At 41.4% G+C, this 21,493-nt stretch overlaps 1 protein-coding gene across 2 annotated transcripts in view; it reads left to right on the top strand.

Moving 5' to 3' along the window:
* The window catches only part of ERCC6L (ERCC excision repair 6 like, spindle assembly checkpoint helicase), a 33,106-nt gene extending 13,975 nt beyond the window's left edge, over positions 1-19,131 (top strand). Inside the window, exons 2-3 of one of the 2 annotated variants that reach the window (XM_070464545.1) lie at positions 3,215-3,316; positions 15,065-19,131. In XM_070464545.1, coding sequence (XP_070320646.1) covers positions 15,165-18,728 — 3,564 coding nt within the window. In that variant the 5' untranslated portion in view covers positions 3,215-3,316; positions 15,065-15,164 and the 3' untranslated portion in view covers positions 18,729-19,131. The remainder of the gene's footprint in view (positions 1-3,214; positions 3,317-15,064) is intronic. The other variant, XM_020871681.2, reaches the window with a different exon arrangement.
* Positions 19,132-21,493: the final 2,362 nt, after the last annotated feature.

The raw sequence follows: 21,493 nt of genomic DNA, 5'->3' as shown, positions 1-21,493 counted from the left end.
TGCTTTTTCAGTGATCCAGCAGATGTTGGCAATTTGATCTCTGGTTCCTTTGCCTTTTCTAAAACCAGCTTGAACATCTGGAAGTTCACGGTTCACGTATTGCTGAAGCCTGGCTTGGAGAATTTTGAGCATTACTTTACTAGCGTGTGAGATGAGTGCAATTGTGCGGTAGTTCGAGCATTCTTTGGCATTGCCCTTCTTTGGGATTGGAATGAAAACTGACCTTTTCCAGTCCTGTGGCCACTGCTGAATTTTCCAAATTTCCTGGCATATTGAGTGCAGCACTTTCACAGCATCATCTTTCAGGATTTGAAATAGCTCAACTGGAATTCCATCACCTCCACTAGCTTTGTTCATAGTGATGCTTTCTAAGGCCCACTTGACTTCACATTCCAGGATGTCTGACTTTAGGTGAGTGATCACACCATCATGATTATCTGGGTCGTGAAGATTTTTTTTTTACAGTTCTTCTGTGTATTCTTGCCACCTCTTCTTAATATCTTTTGCTTCTGTTTTGTCCATACCATTTCTGTCCTTTATCAAACCCATCTTTGCATGAAATGTTCCCTTGGTATCTCTAATTTTCTCGCAGAGATCTCTAGTCTTTCCCATTCTGTTGTTTTCTTCTATTTCTTTGCATTGATCACTTTTTGAGGAAGGCTTTCTTTTCTCTCCTTGCTATTCTTTGGAACTCTACATTCAAATGAGAATATCTTTCCTTTTCTCCTTTGCTTTTTGCTTCTCTTCTTTTCACAGCTATTTGTAAGGCCTCCTCAGACAGCCATTTTTCCTTTTTGCATTTCTTTTCCATGGGGATGGTCTTGATCACTGTCTCCTGTACAGTGTCATGAACCTCTGTCCATAGTTCATCAGGCACTCTGTCTATCAGATCTAGTCCCTTAAATCTATTTCTCACTTCCACTGTATAATTGTAAGGGATTTGATTTAGGTCATACCTGAATGGTCTAGTGGGTTTCCCTACTTTCTTCAGTTTAAGTCTGAATTTGGCAATAAGGAGTTCATGATCTGAGCCACAGTCTTGTTTTTGCTGACTGTGTAGAGCTTCTCCATCTTTGGCTGCAAAGAGTATAATCAATCTGATTTCGGTGTTGACCATCTGGTGATGTCCATGTGTAGAGTCTTCTCTTGTGTCTGACAGAATGTGGTCCACTGGAGAAGGGAATGGCAAACCACTTCAGTATTCTTGCCTTGAGAACCCCATGAACAGTATGAAAAGGCACAATGATAGGGTACTGAAAAAGGAACTCCCCAGGTCGGTAGGTGCCCAATAAGCTACTGGAGATAAGTGGAGAAATAATTCCAGAAAGAATGAAGGGATGGAGCCAAAGCAAAAACAATACCCAGCTGTGGATGTGACTGGTGATAGAAGCAAGGTCTGATGCTATAAAGAGCAATATTGCATAGGAACCTGGAATGTTAGGTCCATGAATCAAGGCAAATTGGAAGTGGTCAAACAGGAGATGACAAGAGTGAACGTCGACATTCTAGGAATCAGCGAACTAAAATGGACTGGAATGGGTGAATTTAACTCAGATGACCATTATATCTACTACTGTGGGCAGGAATCCCTTAGAAGAAATGGAGTAGCCATCATGGTCAACAAGAGTCTGAAATGCAGTACTTGGATGCAATCTCAAAAACAACAGAATGATCTCTGTTCATTTCCAAGGCAAACCATTCAATATCACGGTAATCCAAGCCTATGCCCCAACCAGTAACGCTGAAGAAGCTGAAGTTAGAATGGTTCTATGAAGACCTACAAGACCTTTTAGAACTAACACCCAAAAAAGATGTCCTTTTCATTATAGGGGACTGGAATGCAAAAGTAGGAAGTCAAGAAACACCTGGAGTAACAGGCAAATTTGGCCTTGGAGTACGGAATGAAGCAGGGCAAAGGCTAATAGAGTTTTGCCAAGAGAATGCACTGGTCATAGCAAACACCCTCTTCCAACAACACAAGAGAAGAAATGCTTACACCTGTGTAAACATTGTAATGATCTCTCATGGCTTCCCCCTTTTTATACTTCACATCTCCTCCTTTTGGTTGTGCCCTGTGCTAAATAGGGCGTATACCCACCACCCATCAAGAAAGGCAGTGGAAATAGGCATATGCTCAAGGCTGATTGACAGTTGCAAGTTACATAACAATAGGCTCTGTTGTGCATGTCTTCCCATAATTCAGTCTGTTATAATCAGATGTATATATGTGTAGAATATTTATGAAATGGGCTCCTAGCTGCCTAAGGTTACTTGAGGAAGCCCCTGTGGTTAGTTTGTATCCACTGTGTGCCTAGGGCACATGTGCAGGAGTTGGAAAAGTCTCTGTGGTTATTTTTGTAGCATATCTGTGAGCTCTCCTGGGCGTGCCTGGGTTGGGTTTTAGAGATCAGCTTGCATCCTTTCCAGCTAGGCCACCCCTTGTTGCTCATGCTTAACTTCCTACCTAACATTATGATAAATTATTTTCCACTTTGATTAAAATGATCACCCTGGAAGTAAGGCCAAAAGGCAGCCATCTTCCCATGCTAATTCTATGATCCAGGCTTTGATGGACCAGTTTCCAGTACTGGAGTTCAGGTCATCTGCAATTTTTATGCCAGTCACACATGACTTATTGATTCTGATTGAGAATCAAGACTTATACAAAAGAATCATATACAAATTGTATATGATGTATCCACATGCATCTTGACAAGGGGACTGTAGATACAGAGATGTGTCAAGGAGCTCCTTATCAGGGCGCTGGATCAGGATAGGGGAACTGATTTCTTTTTTTTTTTTTTTTTTGGCTACGCTGGGTCTTCATTGCTGTGCGAGGGCTTTCTCTAGTGTGGTGACCAGGAGCTACTCTTTGTTGTGGTGTGCAGGCTTCTCATTGCAGTGGCTTCTCTTGTTGCAGAGCATGGGCTCTAGGTGCATGGGCTTCAGTAGTTGTGGCCCATGGGCTTAGTTGCTCTGTGGCATGTGGGATCTTCCCAGATCAGGGATTGAACCCATGTCCCTTGCATTGGCAGGTGGACTCTTAACCACTGAATCACCAGGGAAGTCCCTGAGTTGTTCTTTTTTTAAAATTTTTTTGTTGAAGTATAGTTGATTACAATGTTGTGTTATTAAATAGCAAATCACAGCAACATGATTCATATATATATGTGTGTGTGTGTATATTCTCTTTTAGATTTTTTTTCCATTATAGGTTATAGGAAACTGAGTTCTTGTGGGAAGGACAGCCATAATTCTACTCACATGGACTGAAATTCGCAAGACCAGGCTTCTGTACCCTGTGGCTGGTGGTCAGGTTAGAAAAGAGCAACTTCTGGTTGCTTTGCATGTGATGCCAATAAAGTTTTATTGGGTGAGGGTCTTTGCATTTAGTTCCTTATCTTGTCACATTCCAGAAGAACAGCATAGGGCATGTTGCAAAGGGCCCTCCAGATTAAGGAAAACCTAGTGCTTGTCTCTGCAGTTTAAGCTTGTGTCTTTTCAGCTGCTGATTTGCAAACACTGCTGTATTTAGTGGGGTTTAGCTTTTGAGGGTATAATTATGGTATAGAAACCATAGCTAATTGGTTTCTCTCAGTAGGAAAACATTGCAGTATCTAAGCCTGGCATTCTCTTTGTGGGAAATGCTTCTCCAGGGATCAGGCAAGCAATGGAAGGATGGAAGATGGGATGGGATTGTTGAGATGTTATTTGGCTGTGGTTGAGGCAGATTTTTGCATCTGGGGAAACAGAAAGTGCTTTTGGGAAGAAATGGTTTTAAGTGGCTACTTTAAGGCAAAGATATTCAGGTGGGTTTAGGATCCAGGGAATTAGCAGCTGGGCAGTTCCGCCAAGGAAAGGGTAGCTTTGCAGATAGAGGCTGTGTTTAATGGTTGTGTCTTTCTCCAGCAGTTGTTTGTATACAGTCTATGTGTCCTTCAAAACATTCCTTAAAGGGAACCATATTCTAAGCATGTAATTTGGGGTATAATCATTAAAATGTAAAGGGTTTTATTATCCCTTGCTATGAAATTAAAATCTCTTTTGGGTTGATGGTTTTGCATCTGACTAGTTCTTTAACATATTAGAGCTTCATGTGTAAATATCTTTTGAAAATTATTAAATTGGTAAATGAAAATAAAAACTGACACTCTCCCCCCACACTCTAGCACTCTTTTTCTCCTTGTTGTCCTGCTTGAGAGGATGTTCTTTCTGCTGAATTGGTTACTCTTCCCTTGTCCTCTTGGCTCCCAAGCAGTCCTGGCTTCTCCCTAGCCAGGCCCAAGGAGAATAGGGGAGCAATTTTGGAAAAAATATTTGAGCCCTTAAACTGTTAGCTGAGTTCTCCAGATCATTAGGGATACAATGTGTTATAGATGGACACATGATTGCAGCAGGAGTAAAAATGACATGTTTTCCTTCCAAGCCCAAGATTGGAGTTTAAGTGGCTAAACCAAACTATTACAGAAAGTGTTGTAGTCTTGTAAATAACGAGATATCCAGAGCAGTGCTATAAAAAGCAGGTTTCATTTTTCCCCCAGTTCCATTATAGGGAAAGAATACTGTCCTAGGTCTAACTTTATTGTTGGAGCAGACAGGGTGGAGGGGAAGAACTGAGATACAGTATTAGATCTGCTAATTAGGGTGTTCCAGGGACTGGGACGGAGAAGGCAATGGCAACCCACTCCAGTATTCTTGCCTGGAAAATCCCATGGACGGAGGAGCCTGGTAGGCTGCAGTCCATGGGGTCGTGAAGAGTCGGACCCACGACTGAGCAACTTCACTTTCACTTTTCACTTTCATGCATTGGAGAAGGAAATGGCAACCCACTCCAGTGTTCTTGCCTGGAGAATCCCAGAGACGGGGGAGCCTGGTGGGCTGCCGTCTATGGGGTCGCACAGAGTCGGACACAAATGAAGCGACTTTGCAGCAGCAGCAGCAGCAGGGACTTGGGAAGGTAATTTGGCTGACAGCAGGGGTTTGACCCAGCCAGAAAACGGTGCTGTCCAACAGATACTGTAAACTCCAGTTGTGGTTCAGGCAGAAGGTTGACAACTGTGGATGTTTATTTTTTTTATTTTTAGCTACACTGGGTCTTCCTTGTTATATACGGGCTTTCTCTGGTTGCAGCCAGTGGGGGCTACTCTTTGTTGAGGTGTGCAGGCTTTTCATTGCTCTGGCTTCTCTTGATGTGGAGCACAGGCTCTAGGCATGATGGCTTCAGTAGTTGTGGCACATGGGCTCTCTAATTGCAGCTCGTGGGCCCTAGAGTGCACAGGCTTCAATAGTTGTGGTTGTTCAGTCACTCAGTCATGCCCGACTCTTTGCAACCCCATGGACTGCAGCACGCCAGGTTTCCCAGAGTTCAGTTGCTCAGTCATGCCTGATTCTGTGATGCAATGGACTGCAGCATGCCAGGCCTCCCTGTCCATCACCAACTCCTGGAGCTTGCTCAAACTCGTGTCCATCGAGTTGGTGATGCCATCCATCTCATCCTCTGTTGTCCTCTTTTCCTCCTGCCTTCAGTCTTTCCCAGCATCAGGTCTTTTCCAATGAGTCAGTTCTTCTCATCAGATGGCCAAAGTATTGGAGTTTCAGCTTCAGCATCAGTCCTTCCAATGAATATTCAGGACTGATTTCCTTTAGGATGGACTGGTTGGATCTCCTTGCAGTCCAAGGGACTCTCAAGAGTCTTCTCCAACACCACAGTTCAAAATCATCAATTCTTTGGCACTCAGCTTTCTTTATAGTCCAACTCTCACATCCATACATGACTACTGGAAAAACCATAGTTTTGACTAGACGGACCTTTGTTGGCAAATTGATGTCTCTGCTTTTTAATATGCAGTCTAGGTTGGTCATAGCTTTTCTTCCAAGAGTAAGATCTTTAATTTCATGGCTGCAGTTACCATCTGCAGTGATTTTGGAGCAAAAAAAACAAAAAAAAACCTCTCTCACTGTTTCCATTGTTTCCCTATCTATTTGCCTTGAAGAGTGCGACCAGATGCCATGATCATAGTTTTCTGAATGTTGAGTTTTAAGCCATCTTTTTCACTCTCCTCTTTCACTTTCATCAAGAGGCTCTTTAATTCTTCTTCACTTTCTGCTGTAAGGGTGGTGTCATCTGCATATCTGAGGTTATTGATATTTCTCCCAGCAATCTTGATTCCAACTTGTGCTTCATCCAGCCTGGCATTTTGCATGATGTACTCTGCATATAGTTAAATAAACAGGGTGACAGTATATAGCCTTGACGTATTCCTTTCCGAATTTGGAACCAGTCTGTTGTTCCATGTCCAGTTCTAATTGCTTCTTGACCTGCATACAGATTTCTCAGGAGGCAGGTAAGGTGGTCTGGTATTCCCATCTCTTGAAGAATTTTCCACAGTTTGTTGTGATCCACACAGTCAAAGGCTTTGGTGTAGTCAATAAAGCAGAAGTAGATGTTTTTCTGGAACTCTCTTGCTTTTTCAGTGATCCAGCGGATGTTGGCAATTTGATCTCTGGTTCCTCTGCCTTTTCTAAATCCAGCTTGAACATCTGGAAGTTCACGGTTCATGTACTGTTGAAGCCTGACTTGGAGAATTTTGAGCATTACTTTGCTAGCATGTGAGATGAGTGCAATTGTGCAGTAGTTTGAGCATTCTTTGGCATTGCCTTTCTTTGGGATTGGAATGAAAACTGATCTTTTCCAGTCCTGTGGCCACTGCTGAGTTTTCCAAATTTGCTGGCATGTTGAGTGCAGCACTTTCACAGCATCATCTTTTCAGGATTTGAAATAGCTCAACTGGAATTCCATCACCTCCACTAGCTTTGTTTGTAGTGATGCTTCCTAAGGCCCACTTGACTTCACATTCCAGGATGTCTGGCTCTAGGTGAGTGATCACACCATTGTGGTTATCTGGGTCATTAAGATCTTTTTTATATAGTTCTTCTGTGTATTCTTGCTACCTCTTCTTAATATCTTCTGCTTCTGTTAGGTCCATACCATTTCTGTCCTTTATTGTGTCCATCTTTGCATGAAATTTTCCCTTGGTATCTCTAATTTTCTTGAAGAGATCTCTAGTCTTCCCCATTCTATTGTTTTCCTCTGTTTCTTTGCAGTGATCATGAGGAAGTCTTTCTTATCTCTCCTTGCTATTCTTTGGAAGTCTGCATTCAAATGGGTATATCTTTCCTTTTCTCCTTTGCCTTTCACTTCTCTTCTTTTCACAGCTATTTGTAAGGCCTCCTCAGACAACCATTTTGCCTTTTTACATTTCTTTTTTTGGGGGGATGGTCTTGATCACTGCCTCCTGTACAGTGTCATGAACCTCCATCCATAGTTCTTCAGGCACTCTATCAGATCTAATCCCTTGAATCTATTTGTCACTTCCACTGTATAATCATAAGGGATTTGATTTAGGTCATACCTGAATGGTCTAGTGGTTTTCCCTACTTTCTTCAATTTAAGTCTGAATTTTGCAATAAGGAGCTCATGATGATTCTTGCCTGGAAAATCCCATGGACGGAGGAGCCTGGTGGGCTGCAGTCCATGGGGTCGCAAAGAGTCGGACACGACTGAGCGACTTCACTTTCACTTTTCACTTTCATGCATTGGAGAAGGAAATGGCAACCCACCCCAGTGTTCTTGCCTGGAGAATCCCAGGGACAGCGGAGCCTGGTGGGCTGCCGTCTGTGGGGTCGCACAGAGTCGGACACGACTGAAGCGACTTAGCAGCAGCAGCAGCCAGGTATCTCTTGACTTCCTACTTTTGCATTCTAGTCCCCTATGATGAAAAGGACATCTTTTTTGGGTGTTAGTTCTAGAAGGTCTTGTAGTTCTTCATAGAACCATTCAACTTCAGCTTCTTCAGCATTACTGGTCAGGGCATAGACTTGGATTACTGTGATATTGAATGGTTTGCCTTGGAAACTGAACAGAGATCATTCTGTTGTTTTTGAGATTGTACCCAAGTACTGCATTTCGGACTCTTTTGTTGACTATGAGGGCTACTCCATTTCTTCTAAGGGATTCTTGCCCACAGTAGTAGATACAATGGTCATCTGAGTTAAATTCACCCATTCCAGTCCATTTTAGTTCACTGATTCCTAAAATGTCAATGTTCACTCTTGCCATCTCTTGTTTGACCACTTCCAATTTACCTTGATTCATGGACCTAACATTCCAGATTCCTATGCAATATTGTTCTTTACAGCATCAGACTTTACTTCCATCATGAGTCACATCCACAACTGGGTGTTGTTTTCACTTTGGCTCTGTCTCTTCATTCTTTCTGGAGTTATTTCTCCACTCTTCTCCAGTAGCATATTGGGCACCTACCAACCTGGGGAGTTCATCTTTCAGTGTCCTATCTTTTTGCCTTTTCATGCTGTTCATGGGGTTCTCAAGGCAAGAATACTGAAGTGGTTTGCCATTCCCTTCTCCAGTGGACCATGTTTTGTCAGAACTCTCTGCCATGACCTGTCCGTCTTGGGTGGCCCTTCACGGCATGGCTCATAGTTTCATTGAGTTAGACAAGGCTATGGTCCATGTGATCAGTTTGATTAGTTTTCTGTGATTGTGGTTTTCATTCTGTCTGCCCTCTGAGGGATACTTCCCTGGTGGCTCAGAGGGTAAAGTGTCTGCCTGCAATGTGGGAGACCCAGGTTCAATCCCTGGGTTGGGAAGATCCCCTGGAGAAGGAAATGGCAGCCCACTCCAGTATTCTTGCCTGGAGAATTCCATGGACAGAGGAGCCTGGTAGGCTATAGTCCACGGGGTCGCAAAGAGTCGGACATGACTGAGCGACTTCACTTTCATCAAACTGATCACATGGATCACAGCCTTGTCTAACTCAATGAAACTATGAGCCATGCTGTGTAGGGCCACCCAAGATGGATGGGTCATGGGGGACATGACTGAGCGACATCACTTTCACTTCCCCTCTGAAGGATAAGGATAAGAGGCTTATGGAAGCTTCCTGATGGGAGAGACTGACTATGGGGGAAACTGGGTCTTGTTCTGATGGGCGGGGCCATGCTCAGTAAATCTTTAATCCAAATTTTCTGTTGATGGGTGGAAACATGTTCCCTCCCTGTTATTCCCAGCCTGGAAATTGCTCCCTGTGTTCTCCTAGGGAGAATGAATTGGTCCTGTCCAGCCTTCTCTTCCTCCTCCCCACCTCCTCTCTGCTCCCAGGCTTCCCTGTCCTTCACCGTCTCCCAGAGCTTGCTCAAACTCATGTCCATTGAGTCAGTGATGCCATACAACCATATTGTTCTCTGTCATCCCCTTCTCCACTTTCTCCCTCAATCTTTCCTTGCATCAGGGTCTTTTCTAATGTGTCAGCTCTTTGCATCAGGTGACCAGAGTATTGGAGCTTCAGCTTCAGTAGTTCAGGCTTATTTGCTCCATATTATGTGGGCTCTTCCTGAACAAGGGATCAAACCCATGTTTCCTGCATTGGTAGGTGGATTCTTATCCACCGCACCAACAGGCAAGTCCACAAATGGACTTTTTTTTTTTCTTTTTTTAAAAAAACTTTTAATTCTAGAGTAGTGTTAGATTTACAAGTATATCACAAAGATAATAGAGAGTTCCCATATATCCGACACCTAGTTTACTGTATTCTTAACAACTTACATTTATGTGGTACATTACAGTTAATAAACCAATACTGATACATTATTATTCAGTAAATCCATAGGTTTTACCTAATATCCTTTTTGTATTCCAGCATCCTGTCTAGGACACCACATTACATTTTGTCATCTGTCTCTTTAGGTTCTTCTTGCCTGTGATAGTTTCTTAGACTTGCCAGTATTTTTGATGACCTTGACCATTTTGAGGAGTACTGATCAGGCAGTTTGTATACTGTTCCCCTAGTTGGGATTTGTCAGTGTACTTTCTCATATTTAGACTGGGGCTTTTGGTTTTGGCAGGGGGTGCGGGGAGACTACAGAGGTAAATTACCCTTTTCATTAAATCATGTCAAAGTGAAAATGCAAGTCACTCAGTTATGTCTGACTCTCTGCGACCCCATGGACTATACAGTCCATGGAATTCTCCAGGCCAGAATACTGGAGTGGGTAGCCTTTCCCTTCTCCAGGGGATCTTCCCAACCCAGGGATTGAACCCAGGTCTCCTGCATTGCAGGCAGATTCTTTACCAGCTGAGCCACAAGGGAAGCCCAAGAATACTGGAGTGGGTAGCCTATCCCTTCTCCAGCGGATCTTCCCGACCCAGGAATCGAACCGGGGTCTCCTGCATTGCAGGCGGATTCTTTACCAACTGAGCTATCAGGGAAGCCAAAAAAGGGTATATACTATCCACATGACTTATCACTGTTGATGTTGACTGTAATCACCTGGCTGAGGTACTGTTTGCCAGGTTTCTTCACTTTATTTTTGTTTTGTTTTTGGCCACACCACATGGTTTGTGAGATCTTAGTTCTCTGACCAGGGATCAAACCCATGCCCCCTGCAGTGGAAGCATGGAGTCCTAACCACTGGCCCACCAAGAAATTCCCAGTTTCTTCACTTTAAAGTTACTCTTTTCCGCACTGCACTTTTCCATACTGTACTCTTTGGAAGGATGTTACTACATGTACTCCACAGTTAAGGAGTAGGAATTATGCTTCATTTTCTTGAGGGTAGAGTATCTGTATAAATTATTTGAAATTCTTCTGCATAGGAGATTTGTCTCATTTCCTATACTTATTCACTCATTTATATTGGACTAATATATCTGTGGACTCATGAATATTTATTTTATACTTTGAGTTATAATCCAATACTACTTTATTGTATTGCTCAAATTATTCTGGCTTTGACCATTGGGAGCTCTTTCCTTTGGCACCTGTGTCTCTTTGACACACTCCTATCATTGTGGGATGTTGTTTGTATTTGACCACTTCCTTACTTTCTGACAATACAGCATGCTCCAGGCTCATCTTATAGATTTCTTGCCATAACCCTAGAATGCCATTTTTCTAAGGAGGCCTTGTCCTTTTATTGGCAAATGGTACTAGAAATCAAGATCTGGGTGCTTTATGTGCTTGTTGTTGCCGGGGTTTCCTTGCTTCTAGGCCCTCTTAGCTGATAGAGCAAGGAAATATGTGTATATACTAACCCACGTATATCCACATGTCTGTAAATATTTTTAGGTGTAACTATCTGTGTGTATCTATCTGGATGGCATCACCAACTTGGACATGAGTTTGAGCAAGCTCTGGGAGTTGGTGATGGACAGGGAACCCTGGTGTGCTGCAGTCCATGGGGTCATAAAGAGTTGGACATGACTGAGTGACTGAACTGAACTGATCTGTATTTATATTGAACATGGGTTTATAGTGATGTTTCTAATTCTGATCCATTACCGCCTGGATCATTGTAACCTTCTCTTAACCAGTCTGTCAACTCCCATTCCAACAGTGAGAAACCTGGCTCCCACTATCTGCCATCCATTTACTTAATTCTTCAACTCTAGCATACATGCATTTCAGTATCAGAATTTTTACCTCATACCCCCATGGGAAACAACTGTATCCACTAGAGTACGTGCTTGTGTTTCTTTTAGTTTTACAGACTTCATTCATTTCCTAGGTTACTTAGGTCAGCACATTTTCCCTCCACCCTCTTCAATGAGGTTGTTTCATACATTTGCAATATAGCTAGATTGTTTCATGGTGATTTTAATACAGTGTGTTAAATGTACTGATAGAGGTGAACATACAGGGGAGTATTGAGGTGGAACAACTGGTGAGGGGAGGGGAGGGATGAAAGGCATCCTAGAGGAACCACAGGTGAGGCCTGATCTTAAAGCAGCTCTTGAAATGTGGTTTCTGGATCAGAAGTATTAGCATCACCTGGCAACTTTGTAGAATTGCAAATTCTTGGGCCTCACTACAGAATCAGAAAATCTGATGTTGGGGTCCAGCAATCTGTGTTTTAACAAGCCCTCCAGGAGATTGTGCAGAACATTGAGAAACAGTGTCTTAAAGAATGAGTGAGGTCAGCTTGGAGAGGAGTATAGTCCAGAAGAGGAAGGTGGTGTGAGCCTAAGCTTTAGAGGACAAAGTAGTATGATGGGCATAAGGGGTTAAAAGAAAATGTTTGAGACAGGAAGTGGCAGAAGTTAAGGCAGAGAGATCAGCAGTTCCTGGCTGTATCAGTCAGGGCCTGGAATGCCAGGCTACAGAGCTTAAACTTCATTCTTATGCCATAGGAAGCCACTGAGGATTTTGTTGTTGTTAACAGATTTGTTAAGGTACCATTCCATTCTCATATCATAAAAGTGTACAGTTTGATAATTTTTCGTATGTTCACAGAGTTGTGCACCCCATCGCCACAGTTAGTTTTAGAACATTTTCATCACCCTTAAAAGAAATTCCTTACCTTTCAGCCATCATACCCTCTCCAGTTCATGAATGCCCCAGCTGCCAGCCCCTGGCAACCACTAATCTACTTTCTCTGTGAATTTGCCTAACCTGGACATTTCTTATAAATAGAATCATAAAATATATGCCCTTTTGTGACTGGCATTTTTATGTATAGTTGATGTACAATATTATGTAAGTTACAGGTGTACAATGATAGTGATTCACAATTTTTAAAGGTTATACTCCATTTATAGTTATTATAAAATATTGGCTATATTCCCTGTGTTGTACAATATATCCTTGTAGCTTATTTTATACCTAATAGTTTGTACCTCTTAATCCTTTATCCCTGTGTTGCCCGCCACCACCCCCATTCCTCTCCCCAATGGTAACCACTAATTTGTTCTCTGTGTCAGTGAGTGACTGGCTTATTATTTCATGTAGCAAAATGTTTTTAAGACTCATTCATGCTGTAGCATTATTTCATTCCTTTTTATGGCTGCATAATATTCCATTGTATGGATGTATCGCCTTTTTATCTGGTATATCATCATTTTGGACATTTGTGTTATTTCCACTTTTGGTTTAGTGAATAATATAATACTGCTGTGAACATTCATGTGCAAGATTTTCTGTGACCAAATGTTTTCATTTCTCTTGGGTATATACCTGGGAATAGAATTCCTAAATTACATGTTAACTCTATGTGCAACTTTTTAAGGAACTGATGGACTAATTTCTGAAGCATCTACTCCATTTTACATTCCTACCAACAGTGTTATAGAGTTTCAATTTTTCCAATTTTTCATGTTGCTGTCAACACTTGGTATTTTCTCTTTTTGATTCTAGTCATCCTAATGGGCATGAAGTGTTACTGTGGTTTTGGTTTGCATTTTCCCTGATGACTAATAATGTTGAGCATCTTTTTATGTGGTTGTAAGCTATTTGTATATCTTCTTTGGAGAAATAGTCAGATACTTTGCCCATTTTTATTGGGTTACTTGTCTTTTTTTTTTTTTGGCGGGATCTTAGTTCCCTGAACAGGGATTGAACCCAGGGCTGTGGCAGTGAAAGTGTTGAGTCCTAACCACTGGACCACCAGGGACGTCCCTCTTCGTCTTTTAATTATTGAGTTGTAAGAGTTCCTTATATATTCTAGGTACAAATCCTTTATCAGGTATAAGATTTGCAAGTATTTTCTCTCATTCCTTGGGTTGTCTTTTGACTTTCTTCATGGTATCCTTTGAAGCACAAATGTTTTTAGCTTTTATGAAGCCCAATTTATTTTTTACTTTGGTTGCCCATGTGTTTGGCATCATATCTAAGAAACCATTGCCAAATCCAAGGTCATGACAGAGTTACACTTATTACTCCTAACTTTCTTCTAAGAATTTTGTGATTTCAGCACCTATATTTAGGTCTTTTATTCATTTTGAATTAATTTTTGTGTATGTTGTGAGGTAGGGGACCAATTTCATTCTTTTGCACATGAATATTTAGTTGAAAAGACTACTCTTTCCTCAGTGAATTGTTGTGGCACCCTTTCAAAATCTATCAACTGTAAACCACTGAAGACCTTTAAGCAAAGGGCTGATAATATCTTTTATGTTTTAAGACAATATCTCTGGCTCCTGTGCAGAGAATATGTTGGAGGGGCCAAGAGTGGACATAGGGAAACCAGTGAGTAGGAAGTTGCAGTTATCCAATCCAGAGATGATGGTGACTTGGACCACAGTAGTGATAGAGATGAGAGAGCAAGACACAGGTTATTTTTGGGAAATAAAGTTAGGAGGGCTTGGGGGACTGTTGGCTAAGGGATGAGGTGGTTAGAAAGAGAGAAGTCAAGGATCATTCATTTGGGTTGGAGTCAAGGATGATCCTTAGATTTTTAGCTTGTATGGCTGAGTGGATGTTACTGTCATTTATTACCATAAAAACAGAGAAGCATGCCTTAAGAGGGGAAATAATAAGTTTAATATGGAATTAATTGAATTGGAGATGCCTGTGAAACTTTCAAGTGGAGATGTACAGAAAGCAGTTGGAATATGGGTCTAGACTAGAGCTTGAGGGCAAGCCTTGGGTTGGAGAAAGTGTTTTGGGAGTTAGGAACACATAGGTGGGAGTGGAAGCTCTAGGAGACAATAAGGAGAAAGGAAAAGGAGTGAGAAGAGGGCTAGGACTGAGCCTTTGGGGAGGAAGAATAGGGACCTAAGAAAGACACAGAGAATAAATGGCCAATGATGGGGGAGCAAACCAGGAGGAATCGATCTGAATCCAATGGAGGGCGGGATTTTCAAGGACAGAGTGATCAACAGTGTGAAATGTATCACAGAGATCCAGAAAAATAAGGCCTGAGAAGCGCTCATGTATCTTCTTGTTTCCATGCTCCCACAATATAGGTTGGTTATTGTATGTGCAATAACTTTTGCACATATATTTCCTACAATTAGTACCTGAAGTTATTGCTAGCAGGGTTTGGTGGATATTTGTGTCTTCTTAAGTGATGCCAGCTTTCATTGGTATCTTCTGTGCTAATCTTTCCCATCCTGAATTGAGGATATTGAAAGCTCAACTATGGTTTGGGTTCCAAAATGGACTCTAAAGCATTCTTAGACTGAATGTTCAATTTGTTTCCTTTCTTTCTAATCTTCTACCTTTCAGTCTCTATGTATACATAGCTTTTTTTAACCTTATTTTTACAGATACGTGAAGGAGGCCAAAGAAGCAACTAAGAATGGAGATCTGGAAGAAGCACTTAAACTTTTCAACTTGGCAAAGGACATTTTTCCCAACGAAAAGGTGATGAGCAGAATCCAAAAAATACAGGAAGCCTTGGAGGAGTTGGCAGAACATGGAGATGATGAATTCATAGATGTGTGCAACTCTGGCCTGCTGCTTTATCAAGAACTGCACAACCAACTATATGAGTACCAGAAGGAAGGTGTAGCTTTTCTCTATAGCCTGTATAGGGATGGAAGGAGAGGTGGCATTCTGGCAGACGATATGGGGTTAGGAAAGACTGTTCAAATCATTGCTTTCCTTTCTGGTATGTTTGATGCTTCACTTGTGAACCATGTTCTTCTGATCATGCCAACCAGTCTCATCAGTGTATGGCTAAGAGAATTTGTCAAGTGGACTCCAGGAATGAGAGTCAAAACCTTTCATGGTCCTAGCAAGGATGAACGTACCAGAAACCTCTTTCGGATTCAGCAAAGGAATGGTGTCATTATCACCACATACCAAATGTTAATCAATAATTGGCAGCAGCTTTCCAGCTTGAATGGCCAAGAATTTTTGTGGGACTATGTCATCCTTGATGAAGCACATAAAATAAAAACCTCATCTACCAAGTCAGCAATATGTGCTCGTGCAATCCCTGCCAGTAATCGCATCCTCCTCACAGGAACCCCAATCCAGAATAATTTACAAGAACTATGGTCCCTATTTGATTTTGCTTGTCAAGGGTCCCTGCTAGGAACATTAAGAACTTTTAAAATGGAGTATGAAAATCCTATTACTAGAGCAAGAGAGAAGGATGCTACCCCAGGGGAAAAAGCTTTGGGATTTAAAATATCTGAAAACTTAATGGCAATCATAAAGCCCTATTTTCTCAGGAGGACTAAAGAAGAGGTACAGAAGAAAAAGTCAAGCAACCCAGAGGTCCAGCTTAGTGAAAAGAGTCCAGATGTTGGTGCCATATGTGAAATGCCTTCCCTTTCCAGGAAAAATGATTTAATTATTTGGATACGCCTTGTACCTTTACAAGAAGAAATATACAGGAAATTTGTGTCTCTAGATCATATCAAGGAGTTGTTAATGGAGACACGCTCACCTTTGGCTGAGCTCAGTGTCTTAAAGAAGCTCTGTGATCATCCTAGGCTGCTATCTGCACGAGCTTGTGGTTTGCTGAACCTAGGAGCTGCCAAATTATCTGTTCAGGATGAAATCGAAGGGGAAGATTCCTCAGATGTGGACCATATTGATCAAATAAGTGATGATACACTGATGGAAGAATCTGGAAAAATGGTATTTCTAATGGACCTGCTTAAGAAACTGCGAGATGAAGGGCATCAAACTCTGGTGTTTTCCCAGTCAAGACGAATTCTAAACATCATTGAACGTCTCTTAAAGAATAGGCACTTTAAGATACTGCGAATCGATGGAACAATTACTCATCTTGTGGAACGAGAAAAAAGAATTAGTTTATTCCAGCAAAATAAAGATTACTCTGTTTTTCTGCTTACCACTCAAGTAGGTGGTGTTGGCTTAACATTAACTGCAGCAAGCAGAGTGGTCATCTTTGATCCTAGCTGGAATCCTGCAACTGATGCTCAAGCTGTGGATAGGGTTTACCGAATTGGACAGAAAGAAAATGTTGTAGTTTATAGGCTCATCACTTGTGGAACTGTAGAGGAAAAAATATACAGAAGACAGGTTTTCAAGGACTCACTGATAAGACAAACTACTGGTGATAAGAAGAACCCTTTCCGATATTTTAGTAAACAAGAATTGAGAGAGCTCTTTACAGTTGAGGATTTTCAGAACTCTGCAACCCAGCTGCAGCTTCAGTCTTTGCATGCTGCTCAGAGGAGATCTGATAAGAACCTAGATGAACATATTGCCTTCCTGCACTCTTTGAGGATAGCTGGAATCTCAGACCATGATTTGATGTACACGCGTGACCTGTCTGTTAAAGAAGAGCTTGATGTGATCGAAGACTCTCACTATATTCAACAAAGGGTTCAGAAAGCTCAATTCCTTGTTGAATCCGAGTCTCAAAATACAGAGCTCCTAATGGAAAGACAAAAAACTGGGAATGAGGGCATCTGGCTGAGAGAACCTGTATATCAAACAAAGAAAAAACGTGCCGAAGTAAATAAACCACAGCCTCAGCCTTCATCTCGTCTACCTATTTATCACACCCAGGAAGAAGAAATCGGTTCTCTAATGGCCAGCGTAATCATTGATGATCTGCCCAAAGAGGGTGAGAAAGATCTCTCCAGGATAAAGATGAATGATACCATCCCACAAGATGGTAGGCACTCATGTGTAAGTACATTTGATGATGACTTTGTCACTACTTTACCCAAGGGGTGTGGAGATGTAGAAGAGATTTTCCCTGACTCTTTATCAGGGATGGCTATACAAAAAGAGGCATCACAAGAGGGGTTTATGCAGGAGTCAGAGCAAGAGAGCCCTCTGGGAAGTTTTAATTATTTACCTAGCAAGTCAGTCAGAGTTGATCTTGGACCAAATCTAGATCAACTAGAGGATGATGCGATTTTACATCACTGCAATGCCTTGCCTGCTAATCCTAAAACAAAGGAATATCAAAGGCCAGAATCGAATGTATCTGTTATTAAAATAGCTGATGATGACTTAGAAGCAGCCCACAGTGCTCTGCAGGATGCTCAAGCGAATGAGGCCAAATTGGAAGAGGAACCTTTAGCCTCTTCAGCACAGTATGCATGTGATTTCAATCTTTTCTTGGAAGACTCTGCAGACAATGGACAAAATCTTTCCAGTCAGTCTTTGGAGCATGTGGAGAAAGAAAATAGCTTGTGTGGCTCTGCAGCTAATTCCAGAGCAGAGTCAGTGCATAGCAAAGCATGTCTCAGTGTGGATCTTACTGAGGAAGATGATGAGCCAGAAGAAGTAGTTAATGTGAAAGTCAGAAGAAAAGCCAGACGAATTGATTCAGATGATGAAGGTGAACATACTTTTAAAGATACTTCAAGCACAAACCCATTCAACACATCTCCCTTCCCATTTTTATATGTAAAACAATTTGATGCCTCAACTCCCAAAAATGACATCAGTCCACCTGGAAGGTTTTTTTCACCTAAAATATCTGACAGTATAAATAAGTCTGTAAACTCTAGAAGATCCCTGGCTTCTAGGAGGTCTCTTATTAATGTGGTTTTAGACCACGTGGAGGATATGGAGGAAAGACTTGACAATAGCAATGAAGCAAAGGTTGTTGAAGATTATCTGGAGGAAGGAGCAGAGGAAAGCAGTGACGAAGCCCTAGAGCATACAAAAGAAGATCCTTCCAGAGAAACACTGTCTTCAGAAAATAAATCCAGTAGGTTAAGTACATCTAAGCCTGGTGCTCTGGCTCAGGTGACCACTCCGGGTGACCCTGAGCCTTTGTCTGGTGGACAGTTGGTTGACTCTCCCCAGGATGAGGCAGTGGAGGCTGTGAATGACTATGACACTCTTGTCTTGCATGGAAAAGAACTGAAAGAGTGTGGAAAAATACAGGAGGCCTTAGACTGCTTAGTTAAAGCACTTGACATAAAAAGCTCAGATCCTGAAGTCATGCTCATGACTTTAAGTTTGTACAAACAACTTAATAAAACTTGAGAATATAACCTGTTTTATAGTATTTTAAAGCAAAACTTGAGTATGAGGTAATTTGTTCCCATAACTGGATTCTTTGGGAGCATGAAACCTTCAGGCTTAAGGTGAGAGAACTCAAAAAATGAGTTTTTGTTCTAACTTTTTTTGTAAATATTGTATTTACCACCTGCTCTTGCTTTCCCCCATACATGTATTTTGGTATTCTGAGCACTAGGTTAATGTTTCTTTACTCAAATATTCTTACATTTTTCTTTTAGGCATACTCTGTAAACTTAATAGAATTTATGTTATTTCTAGAGAAGTTTTTGTAACATTACTCTGACCATTTTAAAATTTACTCTGAGAATGTCAGTTTTGTATATCACAGTCCAGATATCAATAATATTAAAGTTACTTTTCTCAAGCATTTTTCATTCACTTTCTTTCACTGAGATAGTTGATATTGACAAATACATGTAAAAATCATTTAGGCAGAAGTCTGTCATTAGTATTCCAGATCTAAGACCCATTTAACATACACTAGCATGTAGGCTGTTGGTTTACTACAGCCAAAGACTGGGATAAGGTACCTGGTGCTGGGCTGCTTTATCACTGGTGCCCTACCCTGGAGTCCCTTTGCAGACCATTTAGTCATCCATCACTCATCACCACCTGAGTTCTGACATGTGCTAACACGTCATATCTTCAGGTTGTAGACTGAAAAGGAGTTTGGTTCCCTCCTAAAACATAAAGTGCAGCATAGCATTCTGTGCTCTATCACTGGAGAATTTATCAAGTACCATCTGTGTATTAGGTACTCTACATAGGTTTCTTGTTTAATCCTTACCATAATCCGTTGAGGTCAAGGGTAGCATTTCCATTTTTTAATTGAAGAAATGGCTTGGTGAGACTGACCCGCCCAAGATCACACAGTAAGGGGTGAAATGGATTGTTAACCCTGTGTTACCTAGTGACAAGCCACTATAACTGAGCTGCTTTTACTCACATTTCTGACACCAAATGTGGGGTTTTTCCACACCTAGCAGTTCTCCATTTCTTTGCAGACACCAACTGGGTATTCTACAATTCAACTCAATCCTGACACTTGCTGGATTAGAGTCAAACTGCACACAGGTTTAAGGGCTCACTCCCATAAGACTGCCCTCACGTCAGATGCCAGTTACTAGTCTTAGGGCCCCATGTTATCCACACTTCTCTTCAGCTTGGCTACAGATTGAGGTTTCCTGAGGATGGCTGCTTCTTCAGGTTCATTAATTTGTTTGAGTGGCTCATAGAACTTAGGAAAACCTATCATTACTGGTTTTTATAACTACAACTCAGGAACAGCCAAATGAAAGAGATGCATGGGGCAAGGTATGGAGAATGAGGTGTGTGTGAGCTTCTGTGTCCTCTCTGGGCATGGTCACACTTCCAGCACCTTGATGTGTTCACCAACCTGAAGCTCTCTGAACCCTGTCATTTAGGATTTTTTTACAGAGGTTTCATTGTGTAGGCATGATTGTTTAAATCATTTAAATCACTGGCCATTGGTAAATAACTATTTCTAGCACCTGTCTTTTCCCTAGAGGCCAGGGGGTGAGGCCAAGAGTTCCAAGCCACTAATTAAGTCTTTCTGGTGACCAGTCCCCATCCTGAAGCTATTGAGGAGTCCCCAGGCACCAATCATACATTAACATAAAAAAGGCCAAGTCACTACATAGATTCCAAGGGAGGCATGTTGCCAGTAACTAGGGACAAAGATATTTTTTTTATCACATACACATATGAAAGTTACATGGATGGAGGAGCCTGGTAGGCTACAGTCCATGGGGTCTCAAAGAGTTGGACATGACTGAGCGACTTCACTTTCTTTCTATAGTTCCTTTTGGAGAAGGAAATGGCAACCCACTCCAGTGTTCTTGCCTGGAGAATCCCATGGACGGAGGGGCCTGGTGGGCTGCGGTCTATGGGGTTGCAAAGAGTCGGACATGACTAAGCAACTAACACACACACATATGAAAGCTACTTGTAAATGACATGTAATACAGTTACTGTTAGACATATTATGAAATATACAGATAGAAGCTTGAAAAAGATGAGCTGAAGCTTAAATAATAGATTATCTATTGATAGTACAAAACTTTGCTCTTACCAAAAGAAATTATTACAGGTGTCCCTCAGATCCAAGGGGGATTGCTTGCAGGACTTTCTGCAGATACTAGAGTCCACAGATGCTCAAGTTCCTCATATAAAATGATGTAGTATTTACATATATCCTACATACATTCTCACATGTATTATATTTTAAATCATCTCTAGATTACTTATAAAATACAACATAAATGTAAATTGCAAAGTTTGTAAATACAGTATAACTGCTATGTAAATAGTTGCCAGTGCATGGCAAATTCAAGTTTTAGTTTTTGGAACTTTCTGGAAATTAAATATATTTTTGATCTGCAGTTGTTGAATCTGCTAATGCAGAGCCATGGAAAGAGAGGGCTAACTTATTTTAGATAGGGTGATATGATTGAATATGTATCATTGAAAAAAATCCCATTGTTAATACTGTGTGATTCAGCAATTCATAGTCTGCATCTAACTCCAGTTCCAGTTTCCCTACAAGAACTGAATGACTGTCGTCATGCAAGTGCAACATTGGCTGTGTCCTACATCTTAAAGTTTTTCAATCTCCCATCAAACACAAATGTTCGTGAAAATCCAGCTAAATTGTTCTATCCTTTGATATGAAAAAAAAGGCCCCCACATGATTTATCTGCCTGCCAGGA

Source organism: Odocoileus virginianus, unplaced genomic scaffold (assembly GCF_023699985.2).
Source record: "Odocoileus virginianus isolate 20LAN1187 ecotype Illinois unplaced genomic scaffold, Ovbor_1.2 Unplaced_Contig_28, whole genome shotgun sequence".
Classification (NCBI taxonomy): domain Eukaryota; kingdom Metazoa; phylum Chordata; class Mammalia; order Artiodactyla; family Cervidae; genus Odocoileus; species Odocoileus virginianus.
The sequence above is the reverse complement of the archived record's forward strand: the minus strand, read 5'-3'. Positions and strand labels throughout refer to the sequence as shown.